We start from the raw sequence: 24,739 nt of genomic DNA on the forward strand, positions 1-24,739 counted from the left end.
TCCTTGACTGTTTAAAAATAGTTTTTAAAATCTGTGTTAAAAATCACATAAAATTTACTACCTTAATCATTTTAAAGTTTATGTATGCTCAGTGGCATTAAGTACATCCCTCTCCAGAACTGCTTTATCTTTCTGAACTAAAACTCTGTAACAACTCCCCACCCTCCTGATCCTCAGTCCCTGGCAACCACCATTCTGCTTTTGGTCTCTTATGATTCTGATTACTCTAGGGACCCCATATAAGTGGATTCATATGCTCTTTGTCCTTTTGAAACTGGCTTATTTCACTTAGTGTAATGTCCTATAGGTTCATTCATGTTGTAGCATGTGACAGAATCTTTCTTTTTATGGCTTAACAATATTCAATTGCATGTATTTACTATATTTTGCTCACTCATTTACCTGTCAATATACACAAAAGTTGCTTTCACCTTTTGGCTATTGTAATAATGCTGGTTATACAAATACCTCTTTGAGATGGCACTTTCAAATTTTTTTGATATATACCAGAAGTGAAATTGCTAAAACACATAACATTTTAATTCCTTTGAGGAACTGTCATACTGTTTTCACAGAAGCTATAATCATTTTACTTTTTCACTAGCTGTGCATAGGTGTTCCAATTTCTCCACATCCTCGCGAACATATTTGATCTTCTGTTTTTTTAATAGCCATCCTATGGATGTGAGGTGGTAACTCATTGTATACCTGACTTCTGAAGACAGAGTTACATGTCCATAGGAGTCTGGCAATATTTGGACACTTTTAAAGAAATATGGACAATTATTGGCCAAACTTCAGTGTTAATAGTCATGAACCACAAAGCAATGTTTCAGTCAATGACAGACTATACATATAACAGTAATTCCATAGATTATAGTAGAGTTTGAAAAATTCCTATCACCTAGTGATGTAATTGTTGTAAAGTCAGCATAATCCATTACCCATGTTTGTGGTGATACTGATGTAAACAAACATACAGGCTGCCAGTCATATAGAAGTATAGCACATACAATTATGTACAGCAAATTATATTTGATAATGATTGTCATTGATTTATGAATTCACTAAATTATACTTTTAAATGTTTTCTGAAGCCTTAGCATGTTTTTAATGCCCACTGGTATTTGATTAATTTCTTGCCTCAACAGTACTTTGTCATTGTTTCTTTTTTTGTATCAGGAACTGAACCCAGGGGCGCTTTACCACTAAGCCATACCCCTGGCCCTTTTATATTTTGAGACAGGATCTCATTAAATTACTTAGGGCTTCCCTAAATTGCTAAGACTGGCTTTGAACTTGCAATTCTTTTGCCTCAGCCTCCGGAGCTGCTGGGATTATCGGTGTGCACCACCACTGTGACCACAAGTACTTTGTCAACTAAAGTAGAACCCACAAAATAAAATCCCCAGCCTCCCCGGCAGCTAGGACTTAAGCATCTCCAATCTGATGTCCCTGTAGAAAAAGTTCATTTTGGAAGTAATCTGAAAAGAAGGCTCCATGAAGAATTATTTTAGGTGGTTTTCAATATAGAGTAAATTTTTCTGTAGTTACAGAGTCCCCACTGCAGATGTGACATTAGTAGGGTAATTCTAATACAATGTCAATTTTCTTTAGGGCTTTCTGAGTTGCTGGGACAGGTTTTACATGATATGGTTTTAGAATTGTTCCTGGAAGCTAAGTATGGATTTGTGTCTCTAGTCATCTCAAAAATTTTGTCAACCACTGAACCTCTTTATTTAAAATTACTTTTTGCCTGGTCAGAGTCAGCTTTAGATGTTGCAGCAATATGCTTAATGGGTACACTGCAATTTATTTCATTATAATGTATTTTTTGACCTTTTTCTTCTGCTTACATCACCTAACTTTCAAGCTATTCATAAGCTTTATTTGACAAGATTTAAAACTGCATTGAAATAACTTTTACTAGACTTATCCACTTGTTTTTCTCAATGAAGTTCCAAATAAACAGAGATGAAAAAGAAAAGGTATTTTTATTCTTTTGCAGTACTTGGGATTTAACCCAGGGGTTCTTTACCACTGAGCTACATCTACATCCCCAACCCTTTTTAACAATTTTTTTTTTTTTAAAAACTGTATGTGTTTTTATGGCATGTACCACCACACCATAAACATACATACAATTTAGAGCTGAAAATATTTATAAAATAGCTGAAAACTATTTTTTTAAAAATATTTTTTAGTTGTAGCTGGACATAATACTTTTATTTTATTTGTTTATTTTTTTTATGTGGTGCCATGGATGGAACATGGTGCTGGGGATGGAACACAGTGCCTCTTACATGCTAGGCAAGCGCTCTACCACTGAGCCACAACCCTGACCCTGAAATCTATTTTTAATTTGTCTTCCAACCAAAGTTGCAAAGAAAACATACTATTTTCTATTTCTATTATAGCCCACCATGAAAGATGAAAATTTGAGTCCTTTATCACCAGAACAAATGAATCTCTTTTCCAGGTCCTCTTACATTTCTTCTCAAAATGGAGAAAGAAGTCTGTATGTAGCAAGACTTTTGAGGCTAAAGATTAAGGATGAAAAGCTGACACAGAAGTAATCTTCTGCTGAATAAATTTTTTAAAATTATTAAGGAAATGAACTATATCCATTATGTCACTGTATGTACCACTGTATATGTACTACTTTCTATGTATGGCTAGATGATAATTCCCTTAATTTTACATGTTTCTGAATTTTCTATAAAAGGAATCAAACCACTTGTAGTCATTTGCAATGTTAAGTGGTTCTCATATGGTTCTCATATGTCAATTTGTATTGCTGTAATTTTTCATTTTTACTGAGCATGACATAATATGTAAATATAGCACAATTCTGTTCTCTAATAAAACTGTTTTTTTACCTGTTTCAAATATTCCTGCTATGAACAATGCTGTGTGTGTGTGTGTGTCTTCTAGTATAGCTGGCCAGAGTATATTTATCGATATCCATAACTCTATCTATATGTGTATATCTAACTAACTTATGTGACAGCAAAGGCTTTCAGACTTTTTACACCTTAACCATATTTATCTTTGATGTTTTCTATTCTATCTCACTGTTAGATCGATTACAACCACTTCAGGTGCCTCTAATGGGTCACAACCTACAACTGGAAAAGCACTGCTTTAATGATATGGGAGACAGGTCTACGAGTGCCAAGGCTGAGGTCCAGAACTCAGGAATTTGATTGCTCCCCCAACTCTTGGAGGTATTCTGGGGGATATGCTGCAGCTTGGACATTTGTTATGCTCCAGGTTACAAAGACTAGAAGCCTCGGGATGACATGCATGCCCTAGCAGGCATACTGCCAAAACTTGGTAGGTGAGATGGGCTGGCCACAGCCCAAGGGCCATGTTACTAGGTGCACAGGCTAAAGGCCTCAGAATTGAGCCTGCTCGGTCCACATACTTCAAAAGCAAGGACTTGTGGTGGCTACAACAGTTGTCTTGCCCAGGACACATATAAAAAGCCTCCAGAGGGAATACAGCCTTGGTGTGTCAACATTCCCTTAATCTGCCTGATTCAAAACAGCGTGCAGCCTTCATGTTGCCCCAACCAGCTGAGTGTGAGCTGAGAAGAAACACAGCAGATTTCAGTTTTGGCCCATTATCTATCTCAGTATCTAGTAGTTTCTAACGTAGAAGACAGGGAAAAAAGCATATCAGCTAGGAGGAATTAATGCCTTATTTTCTTTTTCCTTCCTTTGTCTATTTCATTATTACTATTATTTAAATTTCTCATTATTTTTACTTGTTTTTCTTTGTATTTTTCTTTCCTCTTCTTTCTCATTTTTCCTTTACCTTTTTTCTTTTTTTCCCTTTTTACTTTTCTCCTGTTGCTTTTTAAATTTTTCTTTTATTAAGAATTTTTAACTTTAAAATTTACACTAGATTATTTTTGCCCTTTTCTATTATTATTGGCACTATGGTTGTGTTTTTTGTTTGATTTTTAATATATTTCTATACCTGCTTGGTTTTTATGCTTTATTGCTATTGATTTCTTCCTTCTGAGCAGTGCTGGGGATCAAGCCCAGCACCTTGAGGACACTAGGGGGTTGCTCTGCAGCTGAGGTACACCCCCAGCCCAGTTGAGAGAAGTTTCACCTTTCTCCAGCCATGACCCTGCTTCCCACAAAACTTGGCAGATATTTCAACTTGAAGAATAGGCAAGATAAAATTCCCCAGCTGATGATCCACCCATAAGCAGGCCCAGCTAGGAGGGCCTTAAGTCCTGCTCCTGGACATCCACCCCCACAGGAACAGCAGGGAGAAATAGCAACTGTTGTGTACCTATGGGAGATCTTAGAACAGGCTGCTCCGATACCCTTTTAGAACCACATATTGCTGATAAGTCTGGAGGAGTAACCACAGAGGATGCACCACACATATTTTGCTGTCTATAGCACACCTACCTGAATTATCAGAGGGAACCCACTCCCGTGAGACAGCACATCCCTCAGGCTTTGACCCAGCATACACAGTGTCAAAACTACTAATTACAGCCCAAGTAGCCACCAAAACTCTACACTACAAAGTCCATCAGGAATTAAATTTAACACTACATAAGAAACTGATATCCTAGGGCACATCGTCAAAAGAAGGCTGCTTACTAGGAACCCTCACATGAAAGTGGAAGAAAGACTATCAGGACTTGAAAACAAGGTTGATAAATTATCACATTCAGATAGCAGTAAGCAAACAAACAAACAATGAACAGAACTTGAAGATCTATGGTATACCATTAACAGACCACACACACACACACACACCGCACACAGAGTACGCAATGGAGAAGAACTACACAGATTAAAAGCACAGAAAACCTATTCAGTGAAATGATGCCAGGAAATTTCCCAAATCTTGGGAAAGAAATAGCCATCCAGGTACAGAGGCATTTAGAACCCTAAATAGACATGACAAGAAAAGAACATCTCCAGGATATATTATAGTTAAACTGCCAAAATTACAGAAAGAAAGAAAGAATATAAAGAGTTATAAGAGAAAAGCACCATGTCACATGAGGAAAAACCAATAGAGTAACACCATGTCACATGAGGAAAAACCAACAGACTTTTAAAAGTAGAAACACTGAAGGCCAAAAGAGCAGGATGATGTTTCAAGTCCTGAAATAAAATAACTACCAACCTAGATTATTATATTCAGAAAAATCCATCCTTCAGAAATAATAGCATTCTGAGATAAGTATAATCTGAAGAAATTCATGACCACTAGCTCAGCATTACACAAGATACTCGAAAGAATCCTACACTCAGAAGAGGACTATACCCTTTATCAATACCTTTATTGATAAAGGGTATAGTCCATTAAGAAGATATGATGATAAATAAATGCACTGAACCTCAGAGCACTCAATTTTATAAAATGAACACTATTAGACACAAAGGGAAAAATAGGACCCAAAATGATAATAGTGGATGATTTTAATACCCCACTCTCAGGAATAAAAACAGCATCCAGACAAAATAATCAACAAAGAAACATCAGAGTTAAATTATACTGTAGGTCAAATATACTTAGTAGACATCTATACAATATTCTATTCAATAGCTATAGAGTACATATTCTTTTCATCAACATAAAACTTTTTATAAAACATATCTTAGCAAGTCTTAAGAAATAAAAAACAGTTTCTTGCTTCTTATCAGATCATAATGGAACGAAAGCAGAAATCAACAGTAAGAAAAACTATAGAGATTATAAGAACACATGGAAAGTGAACAATATACTTTTGAACCATAGTTCATTTTTGGAGAAATCAGGTTGGGGGGTTGGATTTTAAAAATTCTTAGAATCAAATGAAAATAGAAAAACCCATACCAGAATCTGTGGGAAATAGTGAAATCAGTACTTAGGGAATTTTATAGCTAGGCACCTATATTAAAAGAGTTGAAAGCTCTCAAATAAATAACTTTTAATTATGCAGCTCAAGGTCTTAGAAAAACAAAAACAAATCAAATCTAAAATCAGTAGAAGGAAAGAAATTATAATAATTCCCCTCTGGAACAGATCTTTCATATCAGGTATGGATCCAACTTCACTATTTCTTCCCATAAACATTTATAAGACAGGGTTTCTATGGTTCTGCAAAGCTACCTGTGTAAAAAGTCAACTTTTCATAGATGGATGGGTCTTTTTCTGCTTCACACTCTATCTCTGTGCAAATATCATACTGTTTTAAGTCCTGATATATGGTAAAGTAAGTTCCTGTATTTTTGGTTTTTCTTTAGAAATGTTTTAATTTTTGGTCTTTGTTCTTGCATATCAATTTTTTAATGAGTCTGTCAAACACTATAAAGAAATCTTGTTGGGTTTCTGATGTAAATTGCCTTGAAATCTACATATCAGTTCAGGGAAAATTAACGTCTCATGACATTGAATCTATCCATGAATATGGAATAATGTCCCATTTACTTTAGTTCACTTTAATGTCTCTCAATAAAATTCTAAATTTTCCTTCATAAAGATTGTGTATACTGGCCAGGCATGGTGGCAAATGCCTGTAATCCCAGTGGCTCGGGAGGCTGAGGTAGGAGGATTACAGGTTCGAAGCCAGCCTTAGCAACTTAGTGAGGTTGTAAGCAACCTACTGAGACTCTGTCTCTAAATAAAAAATAAAAAGGGCCAGGGATGTGGCTCAGTGGTTAAGCAATCCTGGGTTCAATTCCTGGTACTAAAAAAAAAATCTTGCATACTTTTTGTAAAACTTACAAACAGGTAAAAAAAATACTTCATATTTTTGGCTTTTACGTGTATTTTTTTTTTTTTTTTTTTAAGGCATGATACATAGAACTTCTTGATCTACAAAGGATAGAATGACTCAAATTATATGCAGGCCAACCTAGTGGGAAACAAGATCAGATCTGGCCAAGAATTGGTTATCAGAGACAGTGCTTATACTTTGAAAACTTACTCTGCAGCTTAAAAAATTCCTGGTTCCTGTCACTAAGAAACAAAGTAAAAAATATTAGACGCATCCATATTAATATGTGATTTTATGGAGGTCTTCCACCAGAATGTGAACGTAGAGTTAAGTGTAGGGGATAAGATCTTTTGATATTTAAAAAATAAATTATTTAGAAACTAAGAAATTAGACATACCATACTCTTTCATTTGCTACAATAACAAATTGACAATGAAGACTATTCAAAAGAAATGTTCATTCTAAAGAGGGAGGGAATGGTAATGCTTTCCAGAACAGAATAACCTCCTGCTTTCCCAGACAATTAGCACTGCTATTCTTCCATGATACATATTCATGTGGAAAAACTTGTTGAGTTTTGCCAGGGCCGGATGAAAAACAGAGCATTTCCTAATTTAATCAGCTAATTCAGCTCAGTGAACATTTTTGGAATGGATCCATAAACTCTGGTCATTGTTTTGTCAAACATCTGAAAACTGCACGATTCCCCAGCCCTTAGCATAGTTTCTGTTCAATATCTTAAAGCTGGGCTCAGTCCCACTGTGACTTGTCTCAGGGCTGAAGTGAGTGTTAGTCATCAATGTCTGGAATGTCATCATAGGAGTAACCCTGCCAGCCTTAAATGCATAGTCAGCAATGTGCCGGCAGGAACACCAGAATGCCAATGAGCAGAACAGGAAGGGCCTGGTCTGCACCACTACCCTTTACTGATATGGCTTGACAGTAGGAGGGAGCCTATGATAATGAGAAAGGTACCAATCAAAAACAGCACAGTGGCAAGTGCAGTGGTCTTATAAGGAATCTTAGGAGAGCTTTTCTTTTTTTTTTTTTTTTTGAGAATTTTTTAATATTTATTTTTTAGTTTTCGGCGGACACAACATCTTTGTTTGTATGTGGTGCTGAGGATCGAACCCGGGCTGCACGCATGCCAGGCGAGCGTGCTACCTCTTGAGCCACATCCCCAGCCCAGGAGAGCTTTTCTTAAACTGAAGATCAATGTAGCCTTTGACTGTGCTAGAGAGCCTTGAATATTTTACTTTACTACTGGGGATTCCAACAGCCAGATTAGTATCAGACAGCATTATAATACCCTGACAGCTACAGTCTGAGCACATCGCCAAGACTGGAGCTAGTAGGGAACTCGCCCATGGCTACCAGACTACACATTCCAGGCCTCATGGCACAGTCAACCTAACCGCCTCCCCAGTAAACACTGACTGGCCACCAGAAGTGTGTATCTTTTTTTAAAAAAAATCAGATTTTTCTAACCAATTTTTTGCTGGTGTACAGACATATAACTGAGTTTTTGTTTTATGGATTTTATAACCAGCAACCTTGCTACACTCATTTATTAATTCCAGTAACACCTAAGTGCTGGATTTTTCTATGTGCATAGCTGTTACCAATTGTAAATAATGAGAATTTAACTTCTTCCCACTATCTATGATTTTTAATTCTTTTTCTAGCTACAATGAACTGTCTAAAACCTATACACAATGCTTAATAAAGGTGAAAATAAGCATCTTTGTCTTATTTCCAAATTCAAAGAGAAAGCTTTCTATATCTCATTACTAAGTATGATATCTGGTGTAAGTTTTGGTTTTTTTTTTTTTTTTTAATATTTATTTATTTTTTTAGTTATCAGCAGACACAACATCTTTGTTGGTATGTGGTGCTGAGGATCGAACCTGGGCCGCACTCATGCCAGACGAGCGCGCTACCGCTTGAGCCACATCCCCAGGCCCAAGTTTTTTGTTTCTATCAATACCCTTTATTAGGTAAAGAAAGTTCCTTTTTATGGCTGGATTAATTAAAGGTTTGTGCATTTTATCACAAATGTTATTAAATAACTTTTCTGACCTGGTCATGTATTTTTTTCTCCTTTAATCTATTTATGATAATTTACCACATTATTATTTTTTAATGTATGCTCAACCCCACTTGGTCATGAAATATTAGATTTACTATATGATTGGAGCTGGTGTACTAATATTTATTTAAGATAGAGGAGGCTAGCCTTCTCCTTTTTGATACTGTCCTTTTATAAATTTAGTTTCAAAGTTACATACTAACCTCATAAATGAATTGAGAAATGCCTCTTTTTCTATCCTACAGAAAAGTAAATAATGATACGCGTGAGGTTCCCCCTTGAATGTCCAGAATACTACTGAAGATATAGGAGGTCTTCAAATATTCAAATTTGTGTTAGCAAAAAGTTATTCACCATATTTTCTTATCTAAGTTCTACAGCATTTACAGTTGTACTGTCTGCTTTATCTTTAATTAGTCATGTTTTAACAAGAAATGAAATAAATCTTTCAAATAGGATAAGCTTTAGTTTTTAGTCTGAACAGAGTTAGTATTCATTACCTTTATGATCTGTTCTCTGGTCCTCTGGTTCTTTCTTAGGAGTTTTCGGCTTTGTTAATTCTTTGTCCCAGGCAGCCAAAGCCTGCTTTTCCATTTGACGAATTTCCGCTTCTTCTGCATCTAACCGTCTCTTCCACTCCAGGAGCTCCTCTGCATGTTGCCGTCGCTGCATTAGTTTTTGCTCTCGCTTTGTCAAAAACCTATGATCACATCATGAAGAACAGTGAGAAATAAAGCTATAAGGAATAAATAATTTTGAAAGCTCTATTTTTCATTACCTTATCAACAAGCTGTGCAAAATAATAGATGAGTCGACTTATTCAGAAAATGAGACAATTTATTTTTTTACTTATATTTGTAAGATTAGTAAAGAAAAGATAGTGGTAAATTCAGAAAAAGTATCTTTGAGATATATTAAATATTATCAGTCATGATTATTCATATATTTCTTTTAATAGGTGGTTCTGTTTCATAACAGAAAATGTAAGGAATTTATTCTGAAGGCTCACACCAGAATACACAAAAATCCCAAAACAATAAAGACCAAAAACAACAACAAAACCCCTCAAAACCCCCCAAACAAGCACGCAAACAAAAAACACATTTATGTCCTCTTTTGATTTTAATTTTCAAATTCTATCTGGCTTTGCTTCAGGTCTAGTGAGTTAGGCTCCCATTATCTAAGAGATACAAGGTCAGGTGATAAATCATTTTTTATGTAGAGAACACTGAGCATCAGTCAGATCTTATGCATATAATCATTAACTGAGTAAAAGGATGCATCAAATGTCTCAAATTTTCAATTTAATATAATCTCTGATCTTTTATAGGTCAGAAGGGTTAGGAGAGATTACTAATTTAGGGAAAAATATTTGATTAGTTTAAAGCTATTAATAAAATCTCTTCAAATGCAGATGCCATGGCTAAATGAAAGGTATGCTGTCCATATTATTGGTGTCAGATATACAGCAGTAGCTAGCCAACAAAAATGCATTTACACATCCAACATTTAGTCAAAAGCACAAGAACTGTCACTTCTGGAACAATCATCATGTCAAATTAACGTGGAAACACAAGGTAAAATCTATATGACATTTGACAAGAGGTCTCCAGGCTGTTAAAAAGAAATAAAACAAAAAAAAGCAAACAAAACAAAAAGAACAGAGCATGCTCTATCAAAGAGTGCACTAAAAAAGGTGCAGTTACCTGACCAACTGGTTGTAGATATACAGCTGGAATTTGGGATGAAGGTTGGGAAAACAAACACTGAGAGAGGCCCAGTGATGAGACGTAAAGACAGAGAAGAAGTAGTGAACAGGAGAGCAGTGTCTACAAAATAAGGAGGAAGATTTTTAAAACCAAGAGATCAAGAGGTAGGAAGAATGAGAAAGGGAAAGCATAAGAGCCAAGTGAAGAATTTTCAATATGCTTCCTAAATCACATTATAAGCTACTTGGTAAAGCACGTGTTATACTCTGTGTGACATAAAAAACATGTACTTTCATAGATCTTACCAATGGTTTCTAAATAAACATGCCTTTCTTCTCAAATATGACTTAACCATCATGTGTCTTTTCAGTTTAATTTACTTGTTTGTGAGTGATGAGAAGTACAGTGTGGGGCTAATAAATTTTCAAATAAAGTTTGAACCATGAATCTAGTATATCAGCAATTCTACTAAAATAGGTAACCCTAAACAACTGATTTTATATCTGTACTTTGTCATATATTTTAAGCTTGAAATTAAATCAAAAGTCCATTTGCCTTACTTAACTGTACCATCACGATCCAGCCTAAAAACGTTTAAACCTATTTGTAGAAAAAAACCTTGTTAACCTCTAAACATAAAACTGCTAACAAGATCTCCTTGCTTTAAATATAACAAAGGCCCATTTAAATAATAATGTTAAAATACAATGCCCATTCTATAAAATATCAGGATGTAAAATTAAGAAAAACTGAGCTAGTCTCAATAAATACTATCAGTTAAAAAAATGCTATGAGCTGGGTATGGTGGCACATGCCTGTAATCCCAGTGGCTCGGGAGGCTGAGACAGGAGGATCGTGAGTTCAAAGCCAGTCTCAGCAAAAGTGAGGCACTAAGCAACTCAGTGAGACCCTGTCTCTAAATAAAATACAAAATTGGGCTGGGCGGGGTTGGGATTGTGGCTCAGCAGTAGCCAAGCTCGCCTAGCACGTGTGAGGCGCTGCGTTCCATTCTTAGCACCACATAAAAGTTAATAAATAAAATAAAGGTATTGTATCCAACTACAACTAAAAAAATATTTAAAAAATAGGGCTGAGAATGTGGCTCAGAGGACAATTCCCCTGAATTCAATCCCCAGTACCCTCCCCCAAAAATTAAAATAAAAATGCTATGGACAGCTCAATCATAAAGTTAAAGGTAAGAAGAAAATTCTATACCCTAAAGTTACAAAAGTAGAAAAAATAAAACCTTTTGTCATAATAAGTAGATCACTATACACATACACAAAAGGATAAATAAATCTTAAAGTTTGAAAGGTTAATTCTCTTTGACAGAGCATGCTCCTGTTCACATGCACACAACAATAAATTGTAGATCAAGGCAACATTTATTGCCTTGGAAGGGCAAGGAGTAATATCAGTATGTCATGGAAGTGAGAAAATCTAGGTATAAATCCAGTCACATTTAGATTTTAAGAAATATATATATAATCTTGCCTATGCATATCTTTAGATAACAGACTATTTTAATGTCTATTTCCCCACATATAGTATTTTACTTTCCCCTTCATTTATTTACACACGCAGGCACGTGTGCCTGCATGCCCAACTGGATTGCCTTGATTTTCTGCACTGAAGTTCAATGAAAAACATTGCTGCAAATTTCAGTAAGACAATGCAATTTTCCTTGCCATTCTTTATTGATGTACAATAAACTTATTTTGATGTTCATTATCAAAATATTACGCAAAACCAAATGTTCTTAGCAAAATGTTCCAAAAAATTTACTCGTAACATTCAAATGTGACACCCACCCTCTTAAGTGTGTAACTGCTAAATGCATGCATGACCTAGTACAAAAAGTAAAATAATATTTTACACGTGAAATAAAGTATAAAAATATACAAGTTAAAATTTTTTCACCCCCAATTATTCTTCCTACTAAAATAAGAACTAACATTTACTTTTCAATTATAAAGATTAAACACATTCAAAAGCTCTTGTTTAGAAATGAGGAACAAAAGAAATGACTAATAGAAAATGAAAATAAAACAGTTTAGGAAACAGTGTAAGAAAAGTTTTAACCTAATTATAAAGTTAGAACTTCTTCCCCCAAACATTTCTTTGTTTACAATAAAAACATTCTCAAAACTAAAACTTTAAAAGCTGAATAAAGGTGAGACAAAAAAGCAGTACTTTACCCTAAAGTTAACAATCACTCAATACAAAGAACAGGTAAGAAATAAACAAAATTTATGAATTATGGATATATAAATGTCTGCTAATATAAAACGATACTAATATTCTTTATGGTTGCTATCAAGGCAACCCCCAAGAAGACCTCTGATGGTAACAGAACAATGGATTAAAATTAGATATACAATAAATGTAATCTAGTATGGAAATAATTATGTTCTTATAATGTTTGAATTTAAAGAATTAATTACTAAAGAACTTGACTGACTAAGTCACACCAGCATATGACTTGTTCATGCTGCTATTCGACTATAGTAATAAGCCATCTAGCACTTTTCCAGTTTCAACAAATATTATTCAGAAGGGCAAGTTTCTACTGAAGATATGTAGTTATCAGTAATTTTTTTAAAAAATTGTAAGTCTAAAAGCAGATATGTTAAACTTTAACTAGCTGAAGTCCAGAGAGCAGGGTTCTAGTTCTAACTCTGCCATTCTGCTGTGTGTGAACTCAGGCAAGTCACTTAATCTTTGTGGGCCTTAAATTCACCGAGTCAAATAAAGACAAGTTCCCTGAGACCTCTTCTAGTTCTACCATTTTATGATTCTTTGTACATTCAAAAACCTCCCACTTTTTAAAAATAACATGCTACAACATCATATGACATGACAAATTTTCTCTCACTGAGCTAATACAACTATGAACAGTGTTCCAGCTATAATTTGAAAGAAAAAAAGATTATATAAATTTTAAATGATAACTGCAGGTCTAAAATCCTTCAAATTTGAAAGACAGTAAATAAAACAAATGAAAATTTAATACCTTAAATTGTTTTAAAATTCCTTCTGTATCTGTAATTCTTTAATTCTATATTATTATAAATAAAAATAGAACATAGTGCTTTAAATCTTAAAATAAATTTTTCTGAATTTTTAAGCATATATATATATATAAAAAATATTATATATATGTGTGTGTATGTGTGTGTATATACATATATTTTTTGGTACCAGGGATTGAACTCAGGGCACTTGACCACTGAGCTACATTCCCAGCCCTATTTTGTATTTTTTATTTAGAGACAGGGTCTCATCGAGTTGCTTAGTGCCTTGCTTTTGCTGAGGCTGGCTTTGAACTTGCGATTCCCCTTACTCAGCCTCCCGAGGTGTTGGGATTACAGGCGTGTGCCACTGCATCTGGCTTTTAAGCATCTTTCATAATACTTGAATGAGAAGATAAATTAGGGCAAGGATAGTACTGATGTAAAAGAAAATGCAGGGCTAGGTTTGTGTCTCTGTGGTGGAGTGCTTTCCTCACATGTGGAGGGCACTGGGTTCGATCCTCAGCACCACATAAAAATAAAATAAAGGTATTGTGTCCACCTACAACTAAAAAGAATATAAAAAAATAGTGCAGTTTAGCTTTTTCTATAGTAAAACCTATTTATTACTTAAAATTGTATAATAATTTGCATACAGTTAAATAAACAAAATAATACAGTACACTATTCTTGACCAAGGAACTGCAGAAATTAAAACACAACATTATACTACCAGAATTTATTTAGCTACTACACTTATAATAGAAACTTCTCTAAGACAATTATATTAATCTAAAACAATGTTGTTTAATAAATTATTTAAGATAATTCTTTTTTTTTTTTTTACTATTTATTTTATAGTTGTAGTTGGACACAATACCTTTATTTCACTCATTTATTTTTTATGTGGTGCCGAGGATCGAACCCAGGGTCCCGTTCGTGAGACACAAGTGCTCTACCGCTGAGCCACAACTCCAGCCCCTAAGATAATTCTTAACAAGGTATTTTCTTTAATATACTATCCAAGACTCTACTTTGAAAATCCTTAATTTTTAAAGTTCAGCAGATTAATGGTAAAGATTTCAAAACTGAATAGACAAACCATAAATACTTTTATTTATTTATTTTTTTGAGACACGGTCTCACTAGGTTGCTAAGGCTGGCCTTAAACTTGTAATCCTCCTATCTCCGCTGCCCAACTAGCTGGGATTGTAGTCATATAGTGTACTCAGTTTATAAATACTTTAAGACAGAATAATATCATAAAATATTTCTCTTCTTAACTTTCTGGTTAATTATTTAAATTAAATAATTTGCCCATTTAGTGTTTTTTCTTTTCCTTTTCTTGGTACCAAGGATTGAACCCAGGAGCACCTAAACACTTGAGCCACATCCCCAGCCCTTTTTACTTTTTATTTTTGAGACAGAGTCTTGCCAAGTTGCTTAGGGCCTCATTAATTGCTGAGGTTGGCTCTAAACTCGTGATCTTCCTGCCTCAGCCTCCTGAGCTGCTAGGGTTATAGACATGCGCCACTATGCATTTCATCATTTTTCTAAGCAAATTAGGAAGTATAGAAGAAATGTTTAAGATGTTTTGACACTACCAGCTAATTTTTTCATGCTACCTTGGTCTGCAATGAAAGGTAAAACCAAAAAATGCTTATACTTTTTATATTAGAAAGTACTTCCTAATTAAAAACATATTCAAGTCTGAACATATTCATGAAAATTTCCTTAATATGCTTCTTCTGTCAGTGAAAATTTCTCTTTCCTTTCTTAATTTCCTTAGCAATAGATCTCCATATACTTTTCTAAATGATCCTTCCATGCATTCTATTTTCCAAGTAAGACTGTAAGCTTTTTGAAGGCAGGGTTTGTATCTTGGTAACCCTCAGAACTTAGCATATTCACAAATTACTCAATAAATAATTGCTGAGGGAGCAACCACATAATTAACTTGTTACACAGAAGAACAAGCTACTGTTAACAAATGAAAGAAAAAAATGTGTGGTGTCTTATTTTAACTAATGCAGCACTTCAGAGCTTCATATGCTCAGTAAACTATTTTCCTGAAAAGGAACTGGCAAAATAACAGGAGAAGTCACCCATACGTTGCTTTGTTTTTCGACAACAACTGTTTCATAATTATAGGTAACCCAGTGTCACAGTAATTAACAAAACTCAAATTCACTTACAAGTAAGACAAAAGGGAAGGTTGTTCATTCAGTGGCTTAGATTTACTGTGTGTCTTTTACAAACCTGTTTTCATTATTACTAATGTCTTTCACATTTTGAATTTCTTTTTGCTTTTCACTATACTGAAAAATGGAAATTACTTATAAACGTCAATTCAATAACTACGTCAAGAAAAGTCATATGTTAGAAATATAAAGTTTAATGAAGGCATTATTGTCTCAGTGAAACATTAAAGAACAAATCTTTTACCAAGGCCAAAAGTGATAATATTGTTTTAAAAATCTATCTGTTATAAAATTAGCGTTCAGAAAGCTAACAATAAGCAATGACATATAATAAAAAAGTTCTCCCAAAATGTTAAACTTCTTGGGAAGGATGACTACTTTTTGACATTCATATCAATAAAACAGGTCTGACTGCCTTTGCAAATCTATGGAACAAATAATAGTACCTAGTTACAAAGAAGCAAAGGTTCAAATAATTTTATTATTAGTCATCTACTATAGTAAGCTAACTCCAAAATCAAGTAACTCTTCACTTCTTGAGCTGACATTCCAACATCAGTTGGAGCTGAAGGAAATCTTAACTCTAAAATTTTCATAATATAAACGGCATTTAAATGCTAGTCTTCCCACTACTTTGTTTCAGGGATAGAAAACAATACTGTAATGCACTATGTTTTAAAACACATAACCAATTTCAGAAAATACTCTTGTTCATCCCTACCACAAACTCAACTGCATTGCTTCAGACATCAGATTAAGAAATCATGGCTACGTGTGGTGGTGTATGCCTGAAATCCCAGGAGGTGGAGGCAGGAGGATCAAAAATTCAAAGCCAGCCTCAGCAAAAGCAAGGTGCTAAGCAACACAGAAGACCCTGTCTCTAATAAAATACAAAATAGGGCTATGAATGTGGCTCAGTGGTCGAGTGCCTCTGAGTTCAATCCCTGGTACCCAAAATAAAAAGTCACGGAATGTTTCAAGGATTATTCTCCTTGACAAAGTCTACTCTAGTAGTTGATAAGACAAGAAATACAAAAATTATAGTGATTAATATTTGGATTCTGTGACAACACTTGGAGCAGTCAATAAATCTAATCTTAAATTTGTTATTTAGGGTTTTTACAGATTTAACCAAATCTAAAATAAGCACCACAGAAACTGACCTCACAGACTAAGATTAGCAATTTCTTCTATAGGTGTGGTTAAAATTTTAGAATACCATTCATAGAGACTAGCAATGAAGGTTTTACTGAAATTTAAAAGCAAGGGATCAGTGGGAAAAAAAATTATCCCTACCTTCCCCGCAACATTTACCATTCAAAGAGACTTGGAGGCAGATATAAAATGTCAAATCAGTGATAAAAATTATTCTAATTTTGAATTCAAAGATCTATGAAGCAATGTCTCTATAGACTAGTGGAAAATTTTAATCAAAAAAGGAAGAATGAATTTTTCACCCAAATTTCAATAAATTCTTATTTAAAGAAACTTTACTTGACTTATCCCACAGAAACCATCTAAAAACAAGTATTCACATGTATAATAATATTTAGTTTTTACACTGTTAATTTTTTTTTTAAACTAGGAATTGAACCCAGAGGTGCTTTAGCACTGAGCTACATCTCTAGTCCTTTTACTTTTTATTTTGAGAAAGGATCTCGATAAATTGTTTAGGGCCTCAAACATGGGATCCTCCTGCTCAGTCACTGGGATTAGAGGCATCTAGCACACATGAGGCACTGGGTTCGATCCTCAGCACCACATAAAAATGAAATAAAGATTATGTGTTCCACCTACAACTAAAAAAAAAAAAAAAAGAAAAGAAATACCAACATATAATTGCACTTAGAGGAAATAAGGAATTTTACTCAATAATTACTTGACTATCCTAAAACTAATTAAATCAAAGGTAGGTGTCACATATAAATATAAAACATTATTAAATCTGGCCAAAGGATCTCAAGATAACAATTTAAGTTCAGTCTGGTTCGAATTGCTAACTTAAAATGGCAGTCAGTAAAAATTTCTAATGATTCTCTTTCCTGTATTCAGTGGGTTTCAAGGAAGCTAACTATGGGATAATGATTATAGAGGCAAGTATACAGCCTACAAGAATCCAATTTATAACCATATTTAATTTAATGAATACCAAAAGAGTGAACTATCACATAAATGTAATTTTATATAATCAAATCTTATATGCAACTGAGCTACATTCCAGTAGGAGATTTTTTAAAAAATAATTCTTAGAAATGTTTTGGAAGAATATTAGAGTGCAGAATCATTCCACACCCCAGAAAAATCTCAGAAACTGACAAGGTAAAAATTTTGTTCTACCATTAAATTAAGCTTGAGAATTACCAAAGATCAAAAGGATGTCAATTCAATATACCATTAGTTGCTCCCCAAGTTGGTAGACATATGCAAAGAAAGGGTACATATTCAAATACTACTTTGGCTTTTTAATAAGGAAACTATTTACATCAAAATCAGAAAAACTGTTTCATAAATAAGATCTACAGTTAATTAACTTCTAGGTTGATCCAAAATTTCTGCTAAAATGTTACTGAATCCATCAAACATTTTATCTTGATCTATGCAGCATATTAAAAAATATCATTTGTTCTTACTACTTGCAGTGTAACTAAACAGGATATATTTAAAAAATGAATTACTTCTCATCCATGCGGCTTCTCATTTTCTTCAGTTTCTGCATGATACTGCTAGTTTCACTGCTGGAGATTGAGATGGGAGAAGGACTACGGGTCTCCAAATCAGTTGGTCCAGGACTAGTTGCCTTATTATTTTTTGTATCATTATCACTATGAGAGTCCTGTAAACAAAAAGAAGCAAACTTTTATTGGACTTCAAAAGGATCTTAAAAGATCTTAAATACTGTCAATTCAAAATTAAGTTTAAATTTAAAACAATGTTTCTAATAGTAATTAAAATTAAGTCATAATTACTTAAAAAAAGATATAATTACTTAAGGGACAAAAATATACTACACACTTAAAAATAATTAAAATGGAGCCTGGGGTTGTAGCTCAGTGGTAAATGGCTTACCTAGCACATGTGAGGCACTGGGTGTAATCCTCAGTACCACATAAAAATAAATAAATAAAGGTATTGTGTCCATTTACAACTAAAAAAATTTTTTTTAAATAAGAAAATGATTAAAATGGGAAATTTTATGTTACGTATATTTTTATAGACTGACTATATCACTTGTAATGATTAAAAAAGAAATAAAAAATTTTAAAAATCCACAGAACTCCAAAAAGAAATAAAAAATTTCTGCCAGTAATAATCTAGTTCCTAATTGTACTCTTGTTTTTAAAGTTAAACCATATAAAAGGAACATAAAACTAGACACTATAAATATATAAAACACATATGTACAGACACAAAGACCGAACAAAAGATGTAATAACTTACTTTAAACATACTAAGGGATGGATTTTTTTTTCCTGGAAGAATTCCTTATGGAAAACAGTATTTCACAAATTAAAAATGTTTGTAATGAAAACATTTAAAAACTATTGGTTTAATCAATACATTACTTCTGATAAATAAAAAGTATGTCTTTCCTTAGTATGTCTTAGTATGTCTTTCCCAAAATAGTCATTTATACTCACAACTTTTAAGGCAGATGGGTGGGAATAATTATGAATATTTTTATTTGTGAAAAATGCAAACAAAGGACAGTACTTCTTTCCATTCTGCTTCCTGAACTACACAGTCTTAAAGTCATCAGATGGAGCAGAACAAGGCATGTATGTGTTCATGTGAGGGTAGAGGGAGACAGGGGCCAAGAGTGGTGTGATTATCTGAGTGAGATGACGACAGTATCTCATGCACCAGGGCAGCCTGAATGGGGAATCAGAGTCTAAGCAGGGCAACAAGAATGTCTGTGTGGAAGTAGGTCAGCACATGATGTCATGAGTTCAAACACAGTAAAGATGGCTTCCCCACAGTGAACTTCCTGGCATAGGTGTCAGAGTCCAAAGAATGGAGGAACAAGGAGATAGGGAATAGGGAAGTCAAAGACCAAACACAGAGAGAAGGACATTCACCAGTTATCTGTCAGATAAGAGAATTCTAAAATAGAAAACAAACAACAACAAAATAGTATGAAAGTTGTGGCACTGGTGTGAAATTGGAAGTATACGTATAAACTCCTGATTTTATTTATACATGTTTATTACATATATACACACACACACACACACACACACACACAGTATGTAGTTAAAACTAATATTTCTCCGAGATTTATTGCTTAGGAAGAGTAAAACCTAAAGAGCAATGAACAAACCAGATTTTGGTTTCTAAATAATGTTCCTCAGAATATCAATTAATTTTAAGGGTGGGGCAGAAGTTCAAAATGATCCTGAAACATCTTGTTCCAGAAAGCATGTAAATACTCTGGGATGATGAGACATAGCAAATGGACAAAGAAATCTGTGTGGAGAAGCTTTTAATAGCCCAATTTGAGACAAAGTGAGCAACACATAAATAATAATAGTAACAGATTGAAAGCCCAAGTAAAGTAGGAACTCATGAGTTAATTTTGATAAAGGTAAGAGAATAAATTTAAACTATGCACAAGACATTTACATAGTTTCAAAAATATGTGAAATACCTATTAATGCTGAAGGGAAAGAAACTTTGTAATTAAGTCTGGCAGATATCACTTTAATCAAGTGATCATCATCAATAATGGAATCAATCAAAATTATGTGCCACCTAAATAAGGCAAAAAGAATAACATTGTTTCTATGATACCTGCCATAGATGCACAACCTGAATCTAGTCATGAGGTAACATCAGACATAGCTCAGTTAAGGAACATTCTACAAAATAACTGACATCATATAATCTTTTTTTTTTTTTAGTTGTAGGTGGGCACAATACTTGTTTTGTTTATTTATTTATGTAGTGCTGAGGATCAAACCCAGTGTTTCCTCGCACGTGCCCAGTAAGCGCTCTATCGCTGAGCTGCAGCCCCAGCCCCCTGTCATATAGTCTTCTAATGTATCAAGGTCATGAGATTCAAGGAACAATTCCAGATTGAAGGAGACTAAAGAGACATGAAAACTAAATGCAATATGTGATTCTAAAGTTACTTTTTCTATAAAGAATATCATTTGACAAGTGAAGAAATTTAAAAGGGCTATAGATAAAATGGTAGTAATGTATCAATATTAATCTGTTAGCAACTTATTGTCAAATGACTTAGAAAATCAGAAATCTTCATACTGTTTCAAATTTTCCTGAAGTTTGGCACTATTCAAAATTTAAAGTGTATTTTAGAAGTCAAAGTGGAGATATTAGATTTTTAAAAATTATACTTCTATGTAATTTAGGGTTTTTCAGCATAGTATACTGACACTTTATTTATTGATTTCTTTATTAATTTTTTTAAATTTTATTCATTTATATGTGGTGCTGAGAATTGAACCCAGTGCTTCACAAATGCTAGGCAAGTGCTCTACCACTAAGCCACAACCACAGCCTATACTGACACTTTATAATACCTTAGACTAGATCCAAATTTTGTTCTTATCTAAATACCTCCTTTGAATCTTACATCATTATAATATTAAAGCCAGACAGCTAACATAAATAGCAAAAAAAGAACAAAACGGTCTCTTATTAATTCTGAGGAATGTATTTTGATTGATGAGCAAATCTAGAGCTTTCTGTCCCAAATTTGTTCATAAATGGAAAACTGCCACGTCCAGTGCAGCCAAACTCTAAGTTTCTGGGAGGGGCAATGGGGAGTAAGAAAATAAAGACTAACACAGTTTGTGAAGATAAAATAGCTGGGATCAGGCAGAGTGCTGCTCTCTCATGGAGAAGCAGATCTAAAGAGTTAACACCAGCTTTATTTATATACATCTCATTATTGGGTTAAAGACTACGTAAGCATTATTTTTTTGTACTCAGAAAGTTACAAAACTATAAACATCTATGCAGCTTTTCCTCAGTTGTAATCCACAGTTGCTGTGTGCAGTGTTAGGAGCTTTGTGTAATGCTCAAGAAGATCCCATTGTTTAAAGTTACTGTTAAGTGGGCAGGCTCAGGAGTAGCAGAGCTGGTGAAACACTCTGGTTGTCTAGCATGAGAATTCCTTTATCCCTGGAAGCTGTGTGCCTGTGATCAAGATCAAAGCTGATAAGATTCTTCTCTTCCACAGAGCCTCCTCATACAGGGCATTAAAATGGCAGCTAGGCATCCTATGTCCTTGCACAGAAACATTTCCAGGCATCAGACATGCCACAGCCACAAGGTCATCAAAGACCCCCAATCTCAGTCACTGTTCTCCACAGAAAACATTTTAATCTAATATCAGAATCATGTGGCCCTTTCAAAACATGAATATTTCATGGGGTGGGAGGAGATTCTCATTAACATAAAGACACATAGATAGAACTTTATCCTAGTTTGTTATTATATTACACTATTTGAACATGAGGTGGAGTAAGCCACTGGCAAGCAACATGGGAAAAGTCACAAACTAACTGATAATAATTTCAAGTAACTTACCAATTTACTCTCCCCTGCAGACTTCAACTTCTCCTGCAATTTTATGGTGGTCTGTCGGATCCTTTCTATCTCCTCCTGCTGCTTAAGGATCAGCTGCCTTTCCTTTCGAGCTGCCTTGTTGGCTTCTTGAAGACGTTTAATTTCTGCCTAAAAGTTTTAAAGAGTTAGGAGAGGAATTGAGATTTGAAGGAGACAAATCAAAGTAATATTTTAAAAAGACAAATCCAATCATATGTATTACAAATAAACATATATAGAATTTCTAGGTAAACATAATAACACTGAAAAACTTCAGAGTAGTGAGGAAGAGTCGCACAGAACCTCATTGCTAAATAATTTAACGTGATTCCTTAATTTAAATGATTATTAATTAAAACACAATGATAATTTCATAGTCCTTCTTAAACTTAACATACCTTTCACACTTCTCCACAAAAGTACATGGCCTTTACATCTACCTGTGTAACAAACGCATATCGACTAAACTATGTAAACATTATTCCTTTTAATATTTTTTTTGTAGTTGTTTGTGCACAATAACGTTATTTTATTTATTTTTATGTGATACTGAGGACCAAACCCAGGGCCTTGCACGTGCAAGGCGAGCACTCTACCGCTAAGCCACAACTCCAGCCCCGTAATGCAACCATTATTCTAATGCTACACGCTTAGACCCTTACAATTTTTCACTATTCAAAATAATGCTTTAATAATACAACTGTTTCATACTATGAAATATTTGTTTAGAAGAGAGTCATAGAAATAGGATAAACAAATCAAAGATGATGAATCATTTTATGGACCTTAAACCAGTTTTAAAAATTGCTTTCAAAAAAAAATTATAGGCTGGGGTTATGGCTCAGTGGAACAGTGCTTGCCTAGCATGTGTGAGGCACTAGGTTTTATTCTTAACACCACATATAAATAAAACAAAGGTGCATTGACAACTAAAAATATATATTAAAAAAAAAGAATTGTTCCCACTTACAATGTCATCAGAAACATTTAAGACTACATTACACAAATCTCTCTCCATCTAACTTTGGCTGTTAATAAAACAGGCAAAAATTGCCATACTTCACTGCTTATACCTGTTCAAATTTACCTGTCCCTTGTTTTTCAAAATTTATTTAAATCTGTCTTCTTATCAATGAGGTTGACATAACAAGACACTAAATTTTGTTACTTGTTAGTTTAATCATGTTTGAAAGTTTTTTTTGAAACCATCTGAAAACACAGCAAAGTACATAATATTCACATTTACAAAACTCCAAATTAATAATTGTTAATATTCATATTTTCTCCTACTTTTAAAATTTGTACAGAAATATATTACTAACTTATAAAATTTGTAAACAAATAAAACATTGCAGAGAAAACTATAATATCATGCTACAACTCTTTTGGAGGTAACCATTATCCACATAAGTTTGGTATGTATCCTTCAAGCACATTCTTTTTTAAATTCTTCTAAAAATATTTATGTTTATTTACTAAGAAACATATTCCATTTGTTTATAGGTTTTAAAATATTTTACAAATAATCTCTTGTGTATGTATTTACTAGATAGCATTTTTTGTTTGCTTGGTTTTTTGTTTTCCTGGTGCTAGAGATCAAATTCAGGTCTCACACATTCTAGGCAAGCAAGCACTCTACCACTGAGTCACAGCCCAAAGCCAGATATTACTTTTGCTATCCCTCCATGCTAATTCACACCTTCTAATAATACTGTATGAAATCATGCTGGAGGAATTTACATTTCATTTTCTATTACCTATATGGTTGGATTTTAAAGTTGTTTTTATTATTTTACTATTACAAATAATGATGCAATGAACAGTCTTACATTTTTTTGTTTCCTTGGGGGGAAATTTATGAACTTCTCTGGAGCAGATGCTCCCTGAGACCCCTTCAGGGTAAAACTAATTTTATAATACTAAGATATTTTCTCTTTTCCATTCCAATGAGTACATAACAACTTTGTATGATTTTAAAGACAGTAACTACATTTTCTACAACAACAACAACAAAAAATTAGTGAAAAAAATGACATTCAGGTTTTTGCAAATCTGTTTATTGTCTGGCTTGATTTTTTAACATCAAGCGTTGGTCAATTGGAAAATCTATTCATTGCATTATGCAGATTTTCTAAAGGTTGGCATATTTCCTTAAAAAATCAGATTAATTAATATCACCATTAAACTCAAAAGAAAAACAATTTAATATTGGGTAACATATAAAAATGTTTCATGGTTTTGACTTTTGTTTGAAAGCTTGCATATTATCATTGGTAACAAATATTCCAAGTTGTTTTCTTTGAAGTAATCAAGCACACTTGGTTCATTTTTAAGAAAATACTGTCAAATAACCAAATCTGAATGAGCAATTTGCTGGTGAATCATGAGTAAAAATGGCATTTCAGGGGGAAAAAAATAG

General features: G+C 33.8%; 1 protein-coding gene, 1 long non-coding RNA gene and 1 pseudogene across 20 annotated transcripts in view; 1 reads left to right on the forward strand and 2 right to left on the reverse strand.

Annotated features, from left to right (window-relative positions):
• Cep350 (centrosomal protein 350) overlaps positions 1 to 24,739 on the reverse strand; it is a 159,848-nt gene that overhangs the window by 40,013 nt on the left and 95,096 nt on the right. For 16 of the 19 annotated variants that reach the window (XM_048809912.1, XM_048809914.1, XM_048809921.1 and 13 more), the window contains 4 exons: positions 22,303 to 22,449; positions 18,426 to 18,583; positions 10,536 to 10,658; positions 9,330 to 9,529 (listed from right to left, as the gene is read on the reverse strand). In XM_048809912.1, the coding sequence (XP_048665869.1) occupies positions 9,330 to 9,529; positions 10,536 to 10,658; positions 18,426 to 18,583; positions 22,303 to 22,449 (628 nt within the window). The remainder of the gene's footprint in view (positions 1 to 9,329; positions 9,530 to 10,535; positions 10,659 to 18,425; positions 18,584 to 22,302; positions 22,450 to 24,739) is intronic. The other 3 variants (XM_015491743.2, XM_048809929.1, XM_048809928.1) reach the window with 1 other exon arrangement.
• LOC107147189 lies at positions 3,856 to 9,321 on the reverse strand (annotated as a pseudogene).
• Positions 9,410 to 13,193, forward strand: LOC125618649. Its single transcript, XR_007349985.1, has 3 exons — positions 9,410 to 9,552; positions 10,792 to 10,796; positions 13,183 to 13,193. It is a non-coding gene; the product is annotated as an uncharacterized LOC125618649 (long non-coding RNA).

Source organism: Marmota marmota, unplaced genomic scaffold (assembly GCF_001458135.2).
Source record: "Marmota marmota marmota unplaced genomic scaffold, marMar, whole genome shotgun sequence".
In the NCBI taxonomy this organism is placed as follows: domain Eukaryota; kingdom Metazoa; phylum Chordata; class Mammalia; order Rodentia; family Sciuridae; genus Marmota; species Marmota marmota.